The 19,986-nt window shown below is 45.1% G+C and overlaps 1 protein-coding gene across 2 annotated transcripts in view; it reads left to right on the top strand.

Annotated features, from left to right (window-relative positions):
* The window catches only part of LOC120041481 (cytohesin-1), a 66,294-nt gene extending 48,792 nt beyond the window's left edge, over positions 1-17,502 (top strand). Inside the window, exons 7-13 of one of the 2 annotated variants that reach the window (XM_038986418.1) lie at positions 184-296; positions 2,215-2,363; positions 2,992-3,103; positions 10,677-10,753; positions 12,677-12,745; positions 15,381-15,535; positions 16,626-17,502. In XM_038986418.1, coding sequence (XP_038842346.1) covers positions 184-296; positions 2,215-2,363; positions 2,992-3,103; positions 10,677-10,753; positions 12,677-12,745; positions 15,381-15,535; positions 16,626-16,704 — 754 coding nt within the window. In that variant the 3' untranslated portion in view covers positions 16,705-17,502. Of the gene's footprint in view, positions 1-183; positions 297-2,214; positions 2,364-2,991; positions 3,105-10,674; positions 10,754-12,676; positions 12,746-15,380; positions 15,536-16,625 lie in introns of both variants that reach the window. The other variant, XM_038986419.1, reaches the window with a different exon arrangement.
* Positions 17,503-19,986: the final 2,484 nt, after the last annotated feature.

The raw sequence follows: 19,986 nt of genomic DNA, 5'->3' as shown, positions 1-19,986 counted from the left end.
GGTCCCACTTTCACACCCTCATCAGTAGATAACAAAGGCTTTTAGTCATCTAGATATGTGTATCAACCTACTGGTCAAAAGAAGTGCACTACGTAGGAAATAGAGTGCCATTTGGTATTTAGCCAAAGTTAGTAGTTGATAGATGGTATTGCTGACTGACCTCTCTTTCTCCTCCCCTGACAGACAGTTCCTGTGGAGCTTCCGGCTGCCTGGCGAGGCCCAGAAGATCGACCGCATGATGGAGGCTTTCGCCCAGAGATACTGCCAGTGCAACCCTGGCGTATTCCAGTCCACAGGTAGGACCACGGGCTTGGACCTCAGTACCAGGCATGTAGTGAAGGGTCAAGGCGATTTACACTAAAGCATTGTTAGCGCTAGGGTTACCACCTGTCATGGTGATGACAAATACTATTCAAAGTCATTTAAAATACTCAATCTGCGCTTGATTGAGCTTGCCTGGCTTTATGGACCAATAGAATAGTCCCAATACTCCAAACCCCTCCCACCTGGTACTCTAGACAGACAAAAGCAAACACTAAAAGTATTTGAAAAATTTCTAATAGCATGTGAACCCAGGCCTGGTGCGGTGTGTGAACCCAGGCCTGGTGGGGTATGTGCACCCAGGCCTGGTGCGGTGTGTGAACCCAGGCCTGGTGCGGTGTGTGAACCCAGGCCTGGTGCTGTGTGTGAACCCAGGCCTGGTGCTGTGTGTGAACCCAGGCCTGGTGCGGTGTGTGAACCCAGGCCTGGTGCGGTGTGTGAACCCAGGTCTGGTGGGGTATGTGCACCCAGGCTTGGTGCGGTGTGTGAACCCAGGCCTGGTGCTGTGTGTGAACCCAGGCCTGGTGCTGTGTGTGAACCCAGGCCTGGTGCGGTGTGTGAACCCAGGCCTGGTGCTGTGTGTGAACCCAGGCCTGGTGCGGTGTGTGAACCCAGGCCTGGTGCGGTGTGTGAACCCAGGCCTGGTGCGGTGTGTGAACCCAGGCCTGGTGCGGTGTGTGAACCCAGGCCTGGTGCGGTGTGTGAACCCAGGCCTGGTGCGGTGTGTGAACCCAGGCCTGGTGCGGTGTGTGAACCCAGGCCTGGTGCGGTGTGTGAACCCAGGTCTGGTGCGGTGTGTGAACCCAGGCCTGGTGCGGTGTGTGAACCCAGGCCTGGTGCGGTGTGTGAACCCAGGCCTGGTGCGGTGTGTGAACCCAGGCCTGGTGCGGTGTGTGAACCCAGGCCTGGTGCGGTGTGTGAACCCAGGCCTGGTGCGGTGTGTGAACCCAGGCCTGGTGCGGTGTGTGAACCCAGGCCTGGTGCGGTGTTTACGTGAAGGGGGTTTGGTGTGTTCACAGGGACATCATGTCCATGGCAGACGGCTGCTTGTTACATGGATGCAGATGGATGTGAATAATTCATGGTCTTCTCTCTGAGACAAACGGGACAGATAATGGAAAGTGCTACTGCTGTGTCAGCCAGCCTCTGACCACATTGTCTCTCTGCGCACGCCTGCATACACGCATGCACACACCACACACACATGCATGCACACACCGCACACATACACACATGCATGCACAAAGTCACGTTCTCACACACACACACACACACACACACACACACACACACACACACACACACACACACACACACACACACACATACACACACACACACACTGAGAGACACACACACAGCGCGACACACACACACACACACTGAGCGACACACACGCTGAACGACACACACACTTAGCGACACACACACACACACTTAGCGACCAACACACTCTTTCATGCCGGTCCACCTCACTCTCGTCCTTAACATGGTCTATGTCTCTCTCTCTGAATCTAGTCCCCTGTCCTTTAAGCTCCAGTAATTTACATTTTTGATCCTATTGTCCCGGAGAATCTTGTCAGAAGTTGTCATGGTATCACTGCGAGCACTGCAGCTGACCATCAACCACTCGGGTATAAATTGTGTGTGGGAAAAAAATAAACATCCACTCCTATATTCAAGTGTCCAATAACAGTGTTTTGGTTGTAATGGAGACAGTACCTTTTGTTTCTGGGACTGTGTCCAGGCATCTATCTGTATGACAATGTTGGAGTCCCAAATTGCAAATGTGTGCCTGAATGCTTGTGTGTGTCTGTATGTATGTGTGTGTCTGTATGTATGTGTGTGTCTGTATGTGTGTGTGTGTGTGTGTGTGTGTGTGATTTCCTCCAGACACCTGTTACATCCTGTCGTTTGCCATCATCATGCTGAACACCAGCCTCCACAACCCCAACGTGAAGGACAAGCCGGCGGTGGAGCGCTTCATCTCCATGAACAGAGGAATCAACGATGGAGGAGACCTTCCAGAGGACCTGCTCAGGGTGTGTGAACAGAGACATCAACGAGGCCTCTCCATCTCTCTGTCCATCCCTCCATCTCACTCCTGATTCCATCAGATCTCCCTGCCCCAGGGGTCCTCTACCTTCCTCTCCATCTCTCTGTCCATCCCTCCATCTCACTCCTGATCCCATCAGATCTCCCTGCCCCAGGGGTCCTCTACCTTCCTCTCCATCTCTCTGTCCATCCCTCCATCTCACTCCTGATCCCATCAGATCTCCCTGCCCCAGGGGTCCTCTACCTTCCTCTCCATCTCTCTGTCCATCCCTCCATCTCACTCCTGATTCCATCAGATCTCCCTGCCCCAGGGGTCCTCTACCTTCCTCTCCATCTCTCTGTCCATCCCTCCATCACTCCTGATCCCATCAGATCTCCCTGCCCCAGGGGTCCTCTACCTTCCTCTCCATCTCTCTGTCCATCCCTCCATCACTCCTGATCCCATCAGATCCCCCTGCCCCAGGGGTCCTCTACCTTCCTCTCCATCTCTCTGTCCATCCCTCCATCACTCCTGATCCCATCAGATCCCCCTGCCCCAGGGGTCCTCTACCTTCCTCTCCATCTCTCTGTCTCTCTCTGTCCTCAAGTCTTAGTGTTATACTCTCCTCCCCACAGAACCTGTATGACAGCATCAAAAACGAGCCCTTCAAAATCCCTGAGGACGACGGGAACGATCTCACACACACCTTCTTTAACCCAGACCGGGAGGGCTGGCTGCTTAAACTGGGTGAGCGGGACCAGACGCTGAAATAACCTTAAGAACATTTAAATAACGTTGAAGCATTGAACTAATGTTGAAATAACTGTTGTACAGTTAGAAATCCCAAAGGTCTGTATCCTCTCCAATCCTCACCAATATTACTGTGCCCATCGATAACTGTGTTTATGACTGTCTACCATGGTAAGGAAGGTGTGATGGATCAGACTGAAACAGAGGTCTACGTACTGACCAATGGGCCCATCTTGATCAGACTGTGTGTGTGTGTGTGTGTGTGTGTGTGTGTGTGTGTGTGTGTGTGTGTGTGTGTGTGTGTGTGTGTGTGTGTGTGTGTGACGGAGTGGGATTGTGTGTTCAGTCCATATACAGTATTTGAGGGGCCCCTGCCCACCCCCAATGCATTATGGATGAGGCCCTGAGATCAGACATGTGGAGGGCTTTCAATAATGCACGACTAGGCATATTCATACACTCACTCACACATAGACGTACACACACTCATACCTACACATGATACACAGACAGACGGACAGATGCACATTGTGTAGATAGAGGGACAACCTGTACAGTGGAGTATAAACCAGTGAACACACGACGACGAAGACAACGCTTCCTTCCCCTCTAATGTTACAATGACTCTTCCAGGACATCCCAATGATCAGTCTTCCAGCAAAGAGAACCACATTATGTCCTGTGATCTAACCGAGACGTAGGGACTTCCTAATTCTCCACCCTGTCTGCTTCCCAGTGGATCTTACTGTTTGGATGAATTCACAATGACTCTGATATAAATTCACAATGATCTGGGCCATGTTCATTAGGCACAAAATATTTTGCAACAGAAAATGAACATATGCGTTTCTTATTGGACAAGTCCAGGTAGTGCCTCACTGTTTCGTTCCATTTTCTCCCATTTGATGCCTAATGAACAGGACCCTGAACTGGAATTGAAACCCTTAATCAGTGTGAGTCTTTCCCACCCTTCCATTAACATGAAGAATTTGTGTGGAAGATGAAATAATTGGCCTGAAAGAACTGGGATCCTAGAGGAGGTGCTGTGCAATGCGTTGCTTTACACAAGTTGGCACCAGTGTAACAATGCATTGAACTCAAATGATTTGGGGTGAGCAGAAGCCCCCTCTGGTGGTTGTTAATGTACTGCAGGATAACTCCTCTTAACCCAGAGCTTTATATTGAGAAATATAAATATTAATCTAAATAAGACTGATCGGTTTTCATAAAATCTAATAATATAACCATGTAAACTGATGCATTTAAATATCAAAATACCTTTTTGAAGGCCTGTTCCTCCGAGTGCCAACATTGTAAACCAGTGCATCGAGCCAGTCCTTCAATCAGATGAGCAAGAAGTGGTGCTATGATTTCTTTTTATAATTTAATTTGATTTTTGTTTTCTTTTTCTTCCTCGTTTGTTTGTTTGCTCCATGATTTTGGCTGTTGTCTTTCCTCAGGAGGTATGTACATCTGCTCTTCCCAAAAACTAGTTCATCTTCTCAGCTCTTCGGTGCTTTCGGTGGTCCGCCATTGCTTCCGTTCTCCTTAATTTATTTCCGTTCTACGCTTTGAACGTTTTTTTTTGTTATTTGTGTATTTTGTTGCTGTTGGGTTTCCTTGTTCCGCCATCATCGACTGAATCTAGTATTAATTGTATGTTTGTATGTTTGTTGGTCTTCCATTGAGCTGGTGGTTTGTCCACGTGCTTCTCTCTCTCTGTATTGGTCGCCGGGCGGTTGCTAGGTGCTTTGCCTGGTTAGGCCGCTCGGGGAACAACATGGTGGCCATTTTGTTTTGTGCCCGCCGTAGTGAAGAGTTTGACCTCTCTGTTATGCTGTGGTGATTTACCTTTTCAGTCTCCGTGTTTTGGCGGGCTGCAGTATTCCTCTTTCTAGAGAGAGCACGACAAAGGGTTTGAAGACAGATCTACGAATCTAAGTAGTTTTGAATTAGCAACCAATTAGCTACCATTTAGGAACCTATTGAAAATTGACCAGCATTTTAGATTGTGAATATTAAATCATGTCAGAACTCTCCTTCTCAGAAGTTCTGGCTGACAAGAACAATGTCTGCTGTTAGCTCTTTAATGGGATCATATGAGGGGAATACTGCAGCTACACCAACTGGCTCCAGCTCTGCTCTCTCCGTCATGCTGATAATGGACCTGAAGGGTGATGGTGTGGCTTTGGTCTGGTCTGGCTTTGGCCCGGACTGGCTTTGGCCTGGGCTGGTGTGGCTTTGGTCTGGCTTTGGCCTGGTCTGGCTTTGGTCTGGCTTTGGCCCGGTCTGGCTTTGGCCTGGCCTGGCTTTGGTCTGGCTTTGGCCCGGTCTGGCTTTGGCCTGGCCTGGCTTTGGTCTGGCTTTGGCCCGGTCTGGCTTTGGCCCGGTCTGGCTTTGGCCTGGCCTGGCTTTGGCCTGGCTTTGGCCTGGCCTGGCCTGGCCTGTCTTTGGCTTGGTGCAGACATGGGTTCAAATAACATTTGTTTTCTTCCAAATACTTCAGCAGCGCTTGATTGAGCTTACCTGGCACAATGGAACCAAAAGTGCAAAACCCTCCAGGCAGGATCACTCAAACACTCAAACTATTTGAAATAAAACTACTGTGATCCCAGGTCTGGTCTGGACTGGTCTCGTCTGGTCTCGTCTGGTCTGGTCTGGACTGGTCTGGTCTGGACTGGTCTGGTGTGGTGTGGTACTGGACTGGTCTGGTGTGGTGCTGGACTGGTCTGGACTGCAGTGAGGTGGGTGTGGGGAGAATGGAGAATGGGGGATGTGTGTTGAGAAGGGGAGGTTAGGAGGGGAGTGGGGACTAGGTGCTATCTATGGAACAATGCATAAGTGCACTACATGATTAGTGTTTAGAATATAGGCTACATTCTAGCTAGTGTGTTTAGGAATAGAGATTGAATCATCTGATAGGACCAAGGAAAGCACATTTTACTTGTCATGTAAATGATGAGGTCCTTCTCATCAATTTAAAAGGAATTTTGACAACCAAGTTGCCCCTGTTAATGCCAGTATGATACAATTATAAAATCAATTTTATCTGACTTGAAGCTGGTGGTTGAAAGAGACTAGTGCTGAAAATGTCCTGGGTCATGTTCAGTGGGGCACAGCATTGCAAAACAAAAATCTGCTTTCTTATTGAACAAATTCAGCTGTTACAGTACCTCACTGTTTCACTCCATTTCAAAACATTCTCTCATTACTAAACATGACCCAGGTCCCTCCTAACCTTCACTGTTCTGACCCCCCTGTGCATGGGCGATCGCTCCTCCTCCACTCCACCCCAGCCCGGTAACCCCCTGACCTGCCGGCACCGCCCAACAAAAATCTCCTTGGGCAAAGCCGCCTTGTCTGGGACATTTTTTGCCAGGGTCCTCGCTCTCTGAGTGACTAACAGGAACTGAAGTGGTCAACCAATCATCAATCAATCACAATCTCCTCCAAGCCAATCAACTGTCATATCATCAGCTGTGAGATTCTGCCATTTGTCTCTACATGACTCTGTCTGTCAAAAGTGTCGTTTCAACATTCATATGTCACGTTCTGAGGACAAGATGACGATAACACAGTGACAAAATGGCGGCAAGGAGAACGTGTTTGTGGTCATGTTCCAATGTCCATACTAGCCCACTACTTAGAATACCTGCTCAATACCACAGGAGGTTGGTGGCACCTTAATTGGGGAGGACGGGCTCATGGTAATGGCTGGAGCGGAATCGGTGGAATGGTATCAAACACATCAAACACATGGTTTCCATGGTTTCCAGGTGTTTTATGCCATTCCATTGGCTCCGTTCCAGACAATATTATAAGCCTTCCTCCCATCAGCAGCCTCCATTGTTTCATACTAAGAAGTGTGCTGGTATGTGGATATCGGGACAGCGAGTGTGCCCTCTCATGACCTCTGTAGTGTGATAGATGATCATATACATTAGCATCGCTGCTATATGATCAATACAAGTGTGTCTTTTCTGACCTGTTGTGATCAACACTTCTGTTAGGTGGTGTCCACAACACTGCTCTTCTGTCTTGGTAGATGGGTTTTCTTAGTGTCTTCATACTAACATTGGTGGCGGTGTAACAGCTCAACGACCTTGGCACTTTCAGTAGGGCCAGACATTGAACAGCCAGACATGCATTTATGTCATCATGTTGATTTGTCTTTAATCAAAAATGGTGTTTTCTCCTGGAGCATGTAGGTGTGTGTCCTTGTACACGTTGTATCCATACCATTTAGTTTTGATGGAGGGTATTTAGACTTAGAGGAGGCAAAAGGGGGTCCCTTAAACGGACAGAAATATTGTCAAGAAATGACCTAATTTGACAGAAAGGTGTCTTCAGACAATAAATTGACTGGTGTTTATATCATATATCACTGTGAATACGGCCAATGTTCAAGACAAAACTCTAATGTGACATGACATTAGCAACATATCTTCCATAGTGTATTTAACGACTTGCCCTTTACTAGTTAAAACAGGAAGTTCCAGCCAGAGATGCCCATAGAGTGAGTAGCCTACTAGCATATCTCCAGGCTAGCTCCAGTTTCCTGCCCCCCCTGACACTGTTTATCAGCATCTCTTCCTCCCAGCGTGAGCTAGCTGCCATCTGCTGCTGTGATCAGGTTTCTCCCTAACAGGAAGTGGGAGTGGCGGTGGGGTCGGGGGTCTGCCACAGATCACTGAGCTGCTGAGTTAACCAGAGACACCCCGCCAGGTGTGAAAGAGGCAAAGGATTTGAGCCAATTGTTAGTAGTACTATTTCACATTCCCCATAGTGGGATCTCATTAACTACTATTTCACATTCCCCATAGTAGGATCTCATTAACTACTATTTCACATTCCCCATAGTAGGATCTCATTAACTACTATTTCACATTCCCCATAGTAGGATCTCATTAACTACTATTTCACATTCCCCATAGTGGGATCTCATTAACTACTATTTCACATTCCCCATAGTAGGATCTCATTAACTACTATTTCACATTCCCCATAGTAGGATCTCATTAACTACTATTTCACATTCCCCATAGTAGGATCTCATTAACTACTATTTCACATTCCCCATAGTAGGATCTCATTAACTACTATTTCACATTCCCCATAGTAGGATCTCATTAACTACTATTTCACATTCCCCATAGTAGGATCTCATTAACTACTATTTCACATTCCCCATAGTAGGATCTCATTAACTACTATTTCACATTCCCCATAGTAGGATCTCATTAACTACTATTTCACATTCCCCATAGTAGGATCTCATTAACTACTATTTCACATTCCCCATAGTAGGATCTCATTAACTACTATTTCACATTCCCCATAGTAGGATCTCATTAACTACTATTTCACATTCCCCATAGTAGGATCTCATTAACTCTTGGAGGTCTAACTTTTAACAAGTGTTTGGTTTTATATCCCAGCTATTGATCTCCTTTAGAGGTTGTCTACTCTGAGAGGCTGTTTATCTCCTTTAGAGGTTGTCTACTCTCAGAGGCTGTTGATCTCCTTTAGAGGTTGTCTACTCTCAGAGGCTGTTGATCTCCTTTAGAGGCTGTCTACTCTCAGAGGCTGTTGATCTCCTTTAGAGGTTGTCTACTCTGAGAGGCTGTTTATCTCCTTTAGAGGTTGTCTACTCTGAGAGGCTGTTTATCTCCTTTAGAGGTTGTCTACTCTGAGAGGCTGTTTATCTCCTTTAGAGGTTGTCTACTCTGAGAGGCTGTTTATCTCCTTTAGAGGTTGTCTACTCTCAGAGGCTGTTGATCTCCTTTAGAGGTTGTCTACTCTCAGAGGCTGTTGATCTCCTTTAGAGGCTGTCTACTCTCAGAGGCTGTTGATCTCCTTTAGAGGCTGTCTACTCTCAGAGGCTGTTGATCTCCTTTAGAGGTTGTCTACTCTGAGAGGCTGTTTATCTCCTTTAGAGGTTGTCTACTCTGAGAGGCTGTTTATCTCCTTTAGAGGTTGTCTACTCTGAGAGGCTGTTTATCTCCTTTAGAGGTTGTCTACTCTGAGAGGCTGTTTATCTCCTTTAGAGGTTGTCTACTCTCAGAGGCTGTTGATCTCCTTTAGAGGCTGTCTACTCTGAGGCTGTTGATCTCCTTTAGAGGTTGTCTACACTGAGAGGCTGTTTATCTCCTTTAGAGGTTGTCTACTCTGAGAGGCTGTTTATCTCCTTTAGAGGTTGTCTACACTGAGAGGCTGTTTATCTCCTTTAGAGGTTGTCTACACTGAGAGGCTGTTTATCTCCTTTAGAGGTTGTCTACTCTGAGAGGCTGTTGATCTCCTTTAGAGGTTGTCTACTCTGAGAGGCTGTTGATCTCCTTTAGAGGTTGTCTACTCTCAGAGGCTGTTTATCTCCTTTAGAGGTTGTCTACTCTGAGAGGCTGTTGATCTCCTTTAGAGGTTGTCTACTCTGAGAGGATGTTGATCTCCTTTAGAGGTTGTCTACTCTGAGAGGCTGTTTATCTCCTTTAGAGGTTGTCTACTCTGAGAGGCTGTTGATCTCCTTTAGAGGTTGTCTACTCTGAGAGGCTGTTTATCTCCTTTAGAGTTGTCTACTCTGAGAGAGACTGTAAGTCCTGAGTCGGCTATACTGAGGACCTACAGAGGAGAGGTGGGACAGTTAAAATGAGCACTCAGGTTTCAGACATTATTAAACATGATATACTGTTCTGTCTAATCTATAAGGCGAAGGGCTTTTCACGACAGAGCCGAGCCGAACCAAGCTGTACTGAGCTGGCCCGGTTATGCATCCACCATAGTTGCTGGAACCATTCTGAAAGGAAAATGTGAAAAGAACATATCGGCGCCAACAGGTCGGCACAATAATGTAAAAAGGCGATTACAGAATACCTTGGTCTTATCAAAGCCCAGTTTAGTCAACAGAACTCCTCTGTAATCTCATGCTTCTCACTCATGTAGAGTAGAATAACTGGTTGTTTAGATGCTATGGTGTGGGTTGCCGGAGGAGCATGGTACTGTACGGTGCTGGTTGTCTAGATGCTATGGTGTGGGTTGCCGGAGGAGCATGGTACTGTACGGTGCTGGTTGTCTAGATGCTATGGTGTGGGTTGCCGGAGGAGCATGGTACTGTACGGGGCTGGTTGTCTAGATGCTATGGTGTGGGTTGCCGGAGGAGCATGGTACTGTACGGGGCTGGTTGTCTAGATGCTATGGTGTGGGTTGCCGGAGGAGCATGGTACTGTACGGGGCTGGTTGTCTAGATGCTATGGTGTGGGTTGCCGGAGGAGCATGTTACTGTACGGGGCTGGTTGTCTAGATGCTATGGTGTGAGTTGCCGGAGGAGCGTGGTACTGTACGGGGCTGGTCGTCTAGATGCTATGGTGTGGGTTGCTGGAGGAGCGTGGTACTGTACGGGGCTTGATGGGGAATGTAGGGAGATAGGAGTTGTAATTCTATACCTGGTATCTGCCTGTCTGTCTATCCATGCGTCTGTCTGCCTGTCTGCTGCTCTGCCCTCTGCTGTCCGGTGCCCGTCCCTCTCTTTCGCTCTCTCACCCCTGAGTCTGGCTAACACCGTCTTTCTATTCCTCAGGGGGACGGGTCAAGACCTGGAAGAGAAGATGGTTCATTCTCACGGACAACTGTCTGTATTACTTTGAGTACACCACTGTAAGTACAACTGTCTGTATTACTTTGACTACACCACTGTAAGTACAACTGTCTGTATTACTTTGAGTACACCACTGTAAGTACAACTGTCTGTATTACTTTGACTACACCACTGTAAGTACAACTGTCTGTATTACTTTGACTACACCACTGTAAGTACAACTGTCTGTATTACTTTGACTACACCACTGTAAGTACAACTGTCTGTATTACTTTGACTACACCACTGTAAGTACAACTGTCTGTATTACTTTGACTACACCACTGTAAGTACAACTGTCTGTATTACTTTGAGTACACCACTGTAAGTACAACTGTCTGTATTACTTTGAGTACACCACTGTAAGTACAACTGTCTGTATTACTTTGACTACACCACTGTAAGTACAACTGTCTGTATTACTTTGACTACACCACTGTAAGTACAACTGTCTGTATTACTTTGAGTACACCACTGTAAGTACAACTGTCTGTATTACTTTGACTACACCACTGTAAGTACAACTGTCTGTATTACTTTGAGTACACCACTGTAAGTACAACTGTCTGTATTACTTTGACTACACCACTGTAAGTACAACTGTCTGTATTACTTTGAGTACACCACTAAGTACAACTGTCTGTATTACTTTGACTACACCACTGTAAGTACAACTGTCTGTATTACTTTGACTACACCACTGTAAGTACTGGACTGGAATTCAATGTATCTTAAATGTCTGCAACAGGCACACATAAATACATGTCTATTATGATGGATATTACAGTTGCAAGTTACAACACATTGTCCCACTGTAACCTGCTCTGTTTGTGTACTCGTTCAGTGCTCTGCTGCGTATTCATCAGTGGCAGGTAGCCTAGCGGTTAAGAACGTTGTGCCAGTAACCGAAACGTTGCTGGTTCGAAGCCCCGAGCCGAAACCCTAACCCTAATTGCTCCTGTAACCCACTCTGGATAAGAGTGTCTGTTAAATGACTATGTAAATGTCAAAAAAATATTCAGAGTAATGTCATTAACAGGGATATTCCATTCACAATAAAATATAATATAGTGTAATATCCCTTTAGTAACACCACATGTTGTAGTGGAATATCCCTTTAGTAACACCACATGTTGTAGTGTAATATCCATTTAGTAACACCACATGTTGTATTGTAATATCCCTTTAGTAACACCACATGTTGTAGTGTAATATCCATTTAGTAACACCACATGTTGTAGTGGAATATCCCTTTAGTAACACCACATGTTGTAGTGTAATATCCATTTAGTAACACCACATGTTGTAGTGTAATATCCCTTTAGTAACCACCACATGTTGTAGTGTAATATCCCTTTAGTAACACCACATGTTGTAGTGGAATATCCCTTTAGTAACACCACATGTTGTAGTGGAATATCCCTTTAGTAACACCACATGTTGTAGTGTAATATCCCTTTAGTAACACCACATGTTGTAGTGTAATATCCCTTTAGTAACCACCACATGTTGTAGTGTAATATCCCTTTAGTAACCACCACATGTTGTAGTGGAATATCCCTTTAGTAACACCACATGTTGTATTGGAATATCCCTTTAGTAACACCACATGTTGTAGTGTAATATCCCTTTAGTAACCACCACATGTTGTAGTGTAATATCCCTTTAGTAACACCACATGTTGTAGTGTAATATCCCTTTAGTAACAATATCCCTTTTGCTGTCTGTATTTTAAGCCATGTCCCACAGCAGTCCTTAACAGGTTCATCTAAACTTCCATGTTTCTGTCCTCTTAACAGGTTCATCTTCACTTCCATGTTTCTGTCCTCTTAACAGGTTCATCTTAACTTCCATGTTTCTGTCCTCTTAACAGGTTCATCTTAACTTCCATGTTTCTGTCCTCTTAACAGATTCATCTTAACCTCCATGTTTGTGTCCTATAGGACAAGGAGCCCAGAGGGATCATTCCACTGGAGAACCTCAGCATCCGGGAGGTTGAGGACAAGAAGCCTGTAAGCACAGACCCTTTACTGGTTCCACCACATAACACACACGTTTGTTTTACTCTCCTTTGGGGACCAAACAATTGATTCCCATTCAAATCCTATTTTCCCCAACCCCTGACCTTAACCCCTGACCTTAACCCTAATTGTAATCCTACACCTAACCTCTAAGCCTAAAATAGTCTTTTTTTTCTTGTGGGGACTGGCAAAATGTTCCTTGTTTTACTATCCTTGTGAGGACTTCTGGTCCCCCTTAATATGATCAGGAAGTATAATCAGGAAATAAGACCGTTATTTCACCTCCCATTCATTTGCGATTGAGGCATATAGCTGTTCAACACAACCAATGATGTTTGACATGGACAAATATTGACATGAGTTCACTTCTGAGATCTGCAAGATATGACAAACTGATTTTGGACTGATCCATCCAATCATCTCCTTCCTCCTGAAGTGTGCACCCGTTCACTACTCCCCATAAATTGGACAGCATTGGATTGGTGTAATCATGGGTTAGAGGGAGTTTCCATATTGCAGGAATTTCCTTCCAAATCCATGAAGGGAAGTGTAAAGTGGATAGCATAAATACCTAGGATAGGATAAAGTAATCCTTCTAACCCCCCCCCCCCCCCCCCCCCCCTTAAAAGATTTAGATGCACTATTGTAAAGTGGTTGTTCCACTGGATATCATAAGGTGAATGCACCAATTTGTAAGTCGCTCTGGATAAGAGCGTCTGCTAAATTACTTAAATGTAAATGTAAACAAGTGCACACTTCGGCAGAAAGGGTGAGATTATAGTTCAGTAATGTCTCAGACTAGACGTTGTCTCCCCCTGGTGGTAGTGTGGAACAGCAAATCAAATCAAAGTTTATTTGTCATGTGTGCCGAATACAACAGGTGTAGTAGACCTTACAGTGAAATGCTTACTTACCAATAGTGCGAAAAAAAAGTGTGTGTGTGTAGGTAAGTAAAGAAATAAAACAACAGTAAAAAGACATTTGAAGTAAGAGTAGCAAGGCTATATACAGACACCGGTTAGTCAGGCTGATTGAGGTAGTATGTACATGTAGGTATGGTTAAAGTGACTATGCATATATGATGAACAGAGAGTAGCAGTAGCGTAAAAAGAGGGGTTGGTGGGTGGTGGGTGGCTGGACGCAATGCAGATAGCCCGGTTAGACAATGTCCGGGAGCACTGGTTGGTCGGGCCAATTGAGATAGTATGTACATGAACGTATAGTTAATGAACGTATAGTTAAAGTGACTATGCATATATGATAAACAGAGAGTAGCAGCAGCGTAAAAGAGGGGTTGGTGGGGGGGGCACACAATGCAAATAGTCCGGGTAGCCATTTGATTACCTGTTCAGGAGTCTTATGGCTTGGGGGTAAAAACTGTTGAAAAGCCTTTTTGTCCTAGACTTGGCACTCCGGTACCGCTTGCCATGCGGTAGTAGAGAGAACAGTCTATGACTGGGGTGGCTGGGATCTTTGACAATTTTTAGGGCCTTCCTCTGACACCGCCTGGTATAGAGGTCCTGGATGGCAGGAAGCTTGGCCCCAGTGATGTACTGGGCCGTACGCACTACCCTCTGAAGTGCCTTGCGGTCGGAGGCCGAGCAATTGCCGTAGTGATCACCAGGCAGTGATGCAACCAGTCAGGATGCTCTCGATGTTGCAGCTGTAGAACCTTTTGAGGATCTCAAGACCCGTGCCAAGTCTTTTTAGTTTCCTGAGGGGGAATAGGCTTTGTCGTGCCCTCTTCACGACTGTCTTGGTGTGCTTGGACCATTCTAGTTTGGTGGTGATGTGGACACCAAGGAACTTGAGGCTCTCAATCTGCTCGGTCCTCCTTTTCCTGTAGTCCACAATCATCTCCTTAGTCTTGGTTACGTTGAGGGATAGGTTGTTATTCTGGCACCACACGGCCAGGTCTCTGACCTCCTCCCTATAGGCTGTTCCGTCGTTGTCGGTGATCAGGCCTACCACTGTTGTGTCATCTGCAAACTTAATGATGGTGCTGGAGTCGTGCCTGGCCATGCAGTCGTGGGTGAACAGGGAGTACAGGAGGGGACTGAGCACGCACCTCTGGGGAGCTCCAGTGTTGAGGATCAGCGTGGCAGATGTGTTGCTACCTGCCCTCATCACCTGGGGGCAGTCTGTTAAGAAGTCCAGGATCCAGTTGCAGAGGGAGGTGTTTAGTCCCAGGTTCCTTAGCTTAGTGATGAGCTTTGAGGGTACTATGGTGTTGAATGCTTTGGGCGGTATGCAAATTGGAGTGGGTCTAGGGTTTCTGGGATAATGGTGTTGATGTGAGCCATTACCAGCCTTTCAAAGCACTTCATAATAACACAGCTTGGGTTCATCTTAATTGTACTTCCTTGATTAAATACACACGCACGCAGGAACACACACACACACACACACACACACACACACACACCTTCTTAAACTCAGCAGTTCTGATACAGTTGTGGCATTCCTCACATTCTCTCTCCTTGCCCTCATTCTCAAAATGTTTTGGAGGAGAAGAAACAATTGGAGGAACCTTAGATCTTCTGCTCCAATGTGTTTAGAGAAGATGAGGAGGGAGGACCTGAGGAATCCAGAAAATACAATTTAATATTCGCTCTCCTCTGCGTAGAACTCCTTTGAGCTCTTCATCCCAGAGAACAAGGACCAGGTGATCAAGGCCTGTAAGACGGAGGCGGACGGCAGAGTGGTGGAGGGGAACCACACCTTCTACAGGATCTCTGCTCCCACCACAGAGGAGAAGGATGAGTGGATGAACAGCATCAAGTCAGTACTACTGCTTATCAACAAGTTATGGATGGGTTATGGATGGGTTGTGATTTTGTTATGGATGGGTTATGGATGTGTTGTGATTTTGTTATGAATGTTTTATGGATGGGTTATGGATGTGTTATGGATGGGTTATGGATGTGTTATGATTTTTTTATGGATGGGTTATGGATTTGCTATGGATGTGTTGTGATTTTGTTATGGATGGGTTGTGATTTTGTTATGGATGGGTTATGGATGGGTTATGGATGGGTTATGGATGGGTTATGGGTGGGTTATGGATGGGTTATGGATGTGTTGTGATTTTGTTATGGATGGGTTATGGATGTGTTGTGATTTTGTTATGGATGGGTTATGGATGTGTTGTGATTTTGTTATGGATGGGTTATGGATGGGTTATGGATGTGTTGTGATTTTGTTATGGATGGGTTATGGATGTGTTATGATTTTGTTATGGATGGGTTATGGATGGGTTATGGATGTGTTGTGATTTTGTTATGGGTGGGTTATGGATGGGTTATGGATGTGTTGTGATTTTGTTATGGATGGGTTATGGATGGGTTATGGATGTGTTGTGATTTTGTTATGGATGGGTTATGGATGTGTTGTGATTTTGTTATGGATGGGTTATGGATGGGTTATGGATGTCTTGTGATTTTGTTATGGATGGGTTATGGATGTGTTGTGATTTTGTTATGGATGGGTTATGGATGGGTTATGGATGTGTTGTGATTTTGTTATGGATGGGTTATGGATGTGTTGTGATTTTGTTATGGATGGGTTATGGATGGGTTATGGATGTGTTGTGATTTTGTTATTAATGGGTTATGGATGGGTTACAAAGCCCTAATTTAGATACTATTCAAAGAAAGTGTTACCCCGTTATCTCTCTTAATTTGATGTGTAATCCAAAGATACTTGTAGCTTCCTTTTGACCTCTGTTCCTTTCCACACCATTGATAATAAACTAGGAACCTGAGAAATTGCAAGGCACCCCAGATTATATTTACAGTGTAAATGAGGGAAAACTAGGTTATCCCACCAGGGGAGTGTACTGACTACCCCCCTTCTACCCCCACCCTCACAGAGCTGCCATCAGCAGGGATCCCTTCTATGAGATGCTGGCCACCCGCAAGAAGAAGGTCTCCTCCATGAAGAGACACTAGAGCTACTCAGGACTCCTCCTCTTCCCCCCGTTGAGAGAGTTTGGACCCACTCTGCTGAGACCATGAGACTTGTGTTTTCAGGCCTGGGGATGGGGTTGGGGCAGGGGCTGCAGACTGGGGGCTGGGGCCTCTTGCCTCGGTCAGCATTTCTCTGGGATAGGCTCTAGCTTTGGGATTCTACAGGCCTACCAACAGGACAGGGTGCATGCTGTTTTTTTTTTTCAGAACCAGGAGCCAAAGCCTCCCCCTCCTCCTCGTCTCCTGCTCCTGTCTCTGTGGCTGAATGCTCTCCATCTCTCTCTCAACTCTCTGCTGTGTGTATTTTGGGAGGAAGGGGGTCTATCGCTTTCTGGGTAAAATGGATCCCCTCCCTCAAAAAGACATGTGCACACACACCCATACTCTCACACACACCAATGTCGTACACTGAAGTCACACACACAAACACACACACACACACACACACACACACACACACACACACACACACACACACACACACACACCTCATCTAAACTCAGCAGGTCTGATGGAGTTGTTGTGGCATCCCAACCAAAATATTCTTACTAGCTTTCAAAAAGAAAGGTGAGATGCTTTTCTGTATACGTTAATATGATGGGCAACATGTGTGTTTGTAAAGCTTACTACTGTATATATTTCCCTCAGACTCTTCAGCTTTTGGGTTTCAGTTTTAGTTTTTGATAACGTTTTTAGAAAGACTGAGGGGGAATGGGTTATATTGCCAACCAACGATTTTTTTGAAACGAGAATAAACTTTTTTGAAGTCTTTCTGTCAAAGTTGCCTCAGGAGATTGTTACTTGGCTCTGGATCGGTCTGTATCAGGATAAACTTAGACTCTGTCCAAACTGTCACTCAGTTACTGAAGGAAGAGTTAATTTACAGAGTTTTTAAAATTAACATACTTAAATTAAAATGTTTGCCATTACATTTGCCTGTTTATATGCACATAATCTGTGACAATAATTGAACTTTGACAGCTATATTCCTCCATAGCTGTTTGCCCCTGACTCTTTGTTGTTCATATGTATCCCCAGTTGTTTGACAGCAGTTTAGACGTGCTAACTTTGTTGTAAAAACACACTGCGAAACACGGTTGTTAAACACAGTGTCGTGTTCATTAGGCACCGAAACGGAAGAACAGGGACTGAAACAGGTGGGGACTACCTTGACTTGTCCAATAAGATGTGTTCATTTTCGTTTTCCATTGCAAAACGTTTTCTGTTGTGTGCCCTAATGTACACTTCCCTGATGAGTGGTTTGCACATGGTCTTAGTGTGGGATTATGGGCTAGGGCTCCGCTATCGCTCTTCATTTCCTGTTGGACTTGGAGGTCCATTCAGGGGACTAGAGTCTGTCGGAGAGAGTGTCTGTGTATCTGTCAGTCAGTACGGGGCACAACTCAGGGGCTCACAGAGATTTGAGGTGTCTGGAAACTGAGGTATTGTCCTCATCTGCCCCATCCCTCTATTCTGTCCTCTTACTCTTTTCTCTTCTCTCTTTCCTTGTCTTTCACGCATCTCTCTTTTTCCTCTCATATTTCTCCTCTCTCTTTCTCTCTGTCTGTCTCTTTCTCTCTGTCTGTCTCTTTCTCTCTGTCTGTCTCTTTCTCTCTGTCTGTCTCTTTCTCTCTGTCTGTCTGTCTCTTTCTCTCTGTCTGTCTCTTTCTCTCTGTCTGTCTCTTTCTCTCTGTCTGTCTCTTTCTCTCTGTCTCTTTCTGTAACTGTAACATACACACAAGATCATTTAACAATAATAACATGTTATGGTGTACAACTGACTAGGTATCCCCCTTTCCCTATATCCTAGTCATTGTCATTGTCTACCTGACACTCCCAATGAAATGTGTCCTATCATGCTGCTGGTTAGCTAATTCACAAAGACAGTCTTTCTAAGTGGAGCTGGTTATTTTTACCTCATAAATGCAACAAAGATGCCCTCACCTATCTTTTTATCCCATAGGAGCACTCTTAAATGTCCTTCCTCATTTGTAGATACAGTATAAAATGCTAGAACAATCCAGGTTTCACCTTCTTCAACCCACACTCACCATCCTAAAGCATTGGAATAGCTCTCTCACTTATTTCAAATAGCTGTTGCATCCTTTACTGTACTAGGAATACAGTAATAATACCCGTAAGACAAACCATGCCTAGGAATACAGTAATAATACCCGTAAGACAAACAACGCCTAGGAATACAGTAATAATACCCGTAAGACAAACAACGCCTAGGAATACAGTAATAATACCCATAAGACAAGCAACGCCTAGGAATACAGTAATAATACCCGTAAGACAAACAACGCCTAGGAATACCGTAATAATACCCGTAAGACAAACAACGCCTAGGAATACAGTAATAATACCCGTAAGACAAACAACGCCTAGGAATACAGTAATAATACCCGTAAGACAAACAATGCCCAGGAATACAGTAATAATACCTGTAAGACAAACAACGCCTAGGAATACCGTAATAATACCAGTAAGACAAACAACGCCTAGGAATACAGTAATAATACCTGTAAGACAAACAACGCCTAGGAATACAGTAATAATACCCATAAGACAAACCAAGCCTGGGCAGTGGACTGTCCGTTCCTGGAATTGGAACACCCTGGAATGTTTGTTGGATTGGATTTGAGACAAAACACAGCTGTTGATCAGGAATGTACCACTATGCTCCATAGTGGTGGAACTACTCTGATCAGGAATGTACCACTACGCTCCATAGTGGTGGAACTACTCTGATCAGGAATGTACCACTATGCTCCATAGTGGTGGAACTACTCTGATCAGGAATGTACCACTATGCTCCATAGTGGTGGAACTACTCTCCCAGTGCAAGACCTCTTAAGTCAGCTTTGGTATACATTATTTGTTTTTAAAGTGGAATCGTACATGGCATCACAATTGCATCCAGCAAATGCAGCTTTATTTGTGCATAAAACCTTCTCTACTCTGCGATCAGTGCCTGGCTGTCTGTTATTCATGTTTTTCCTCATTTATGGAGGCAAATTCATGCCAAAAATAAAGAAGCATTGATATTGACAAATTATTCATCAGTATTAGTTTTATTTCAATATTGTTTTTTTGCCAAGAATCTGCTTCCATAGCACATAGCCCTGTTTCCCTGATTAGTTTCTCTTAGCCTCGTCTCAGCAGACTGCTTATAGAGATGACAAGGAAACAGCAAATAAAACAATCATAAAGCTAGACAGAATTTGGTTACTGGTTATTTATCAAGGTTGTATATACTTA

Source organism: Salvelinus namaycush, chromosome 3 (genome assembly GCF_016432855.1).
Source record: "Salvelinus namaycush isolate Seneca chromosome 3, SaNama_1.0, whole genome shotgun sequence".
Taxonomy (NCBI): domain Eukaryota; kingdom Metazoa; phylum Chordata; class Actinopteri; order Salmoniformes; family Salmonidae; genus Salvelinus; species Salvelinus namaycush.
This window is presented reverse-complemented; position numbering and strand designations above follow the sequence as displayed.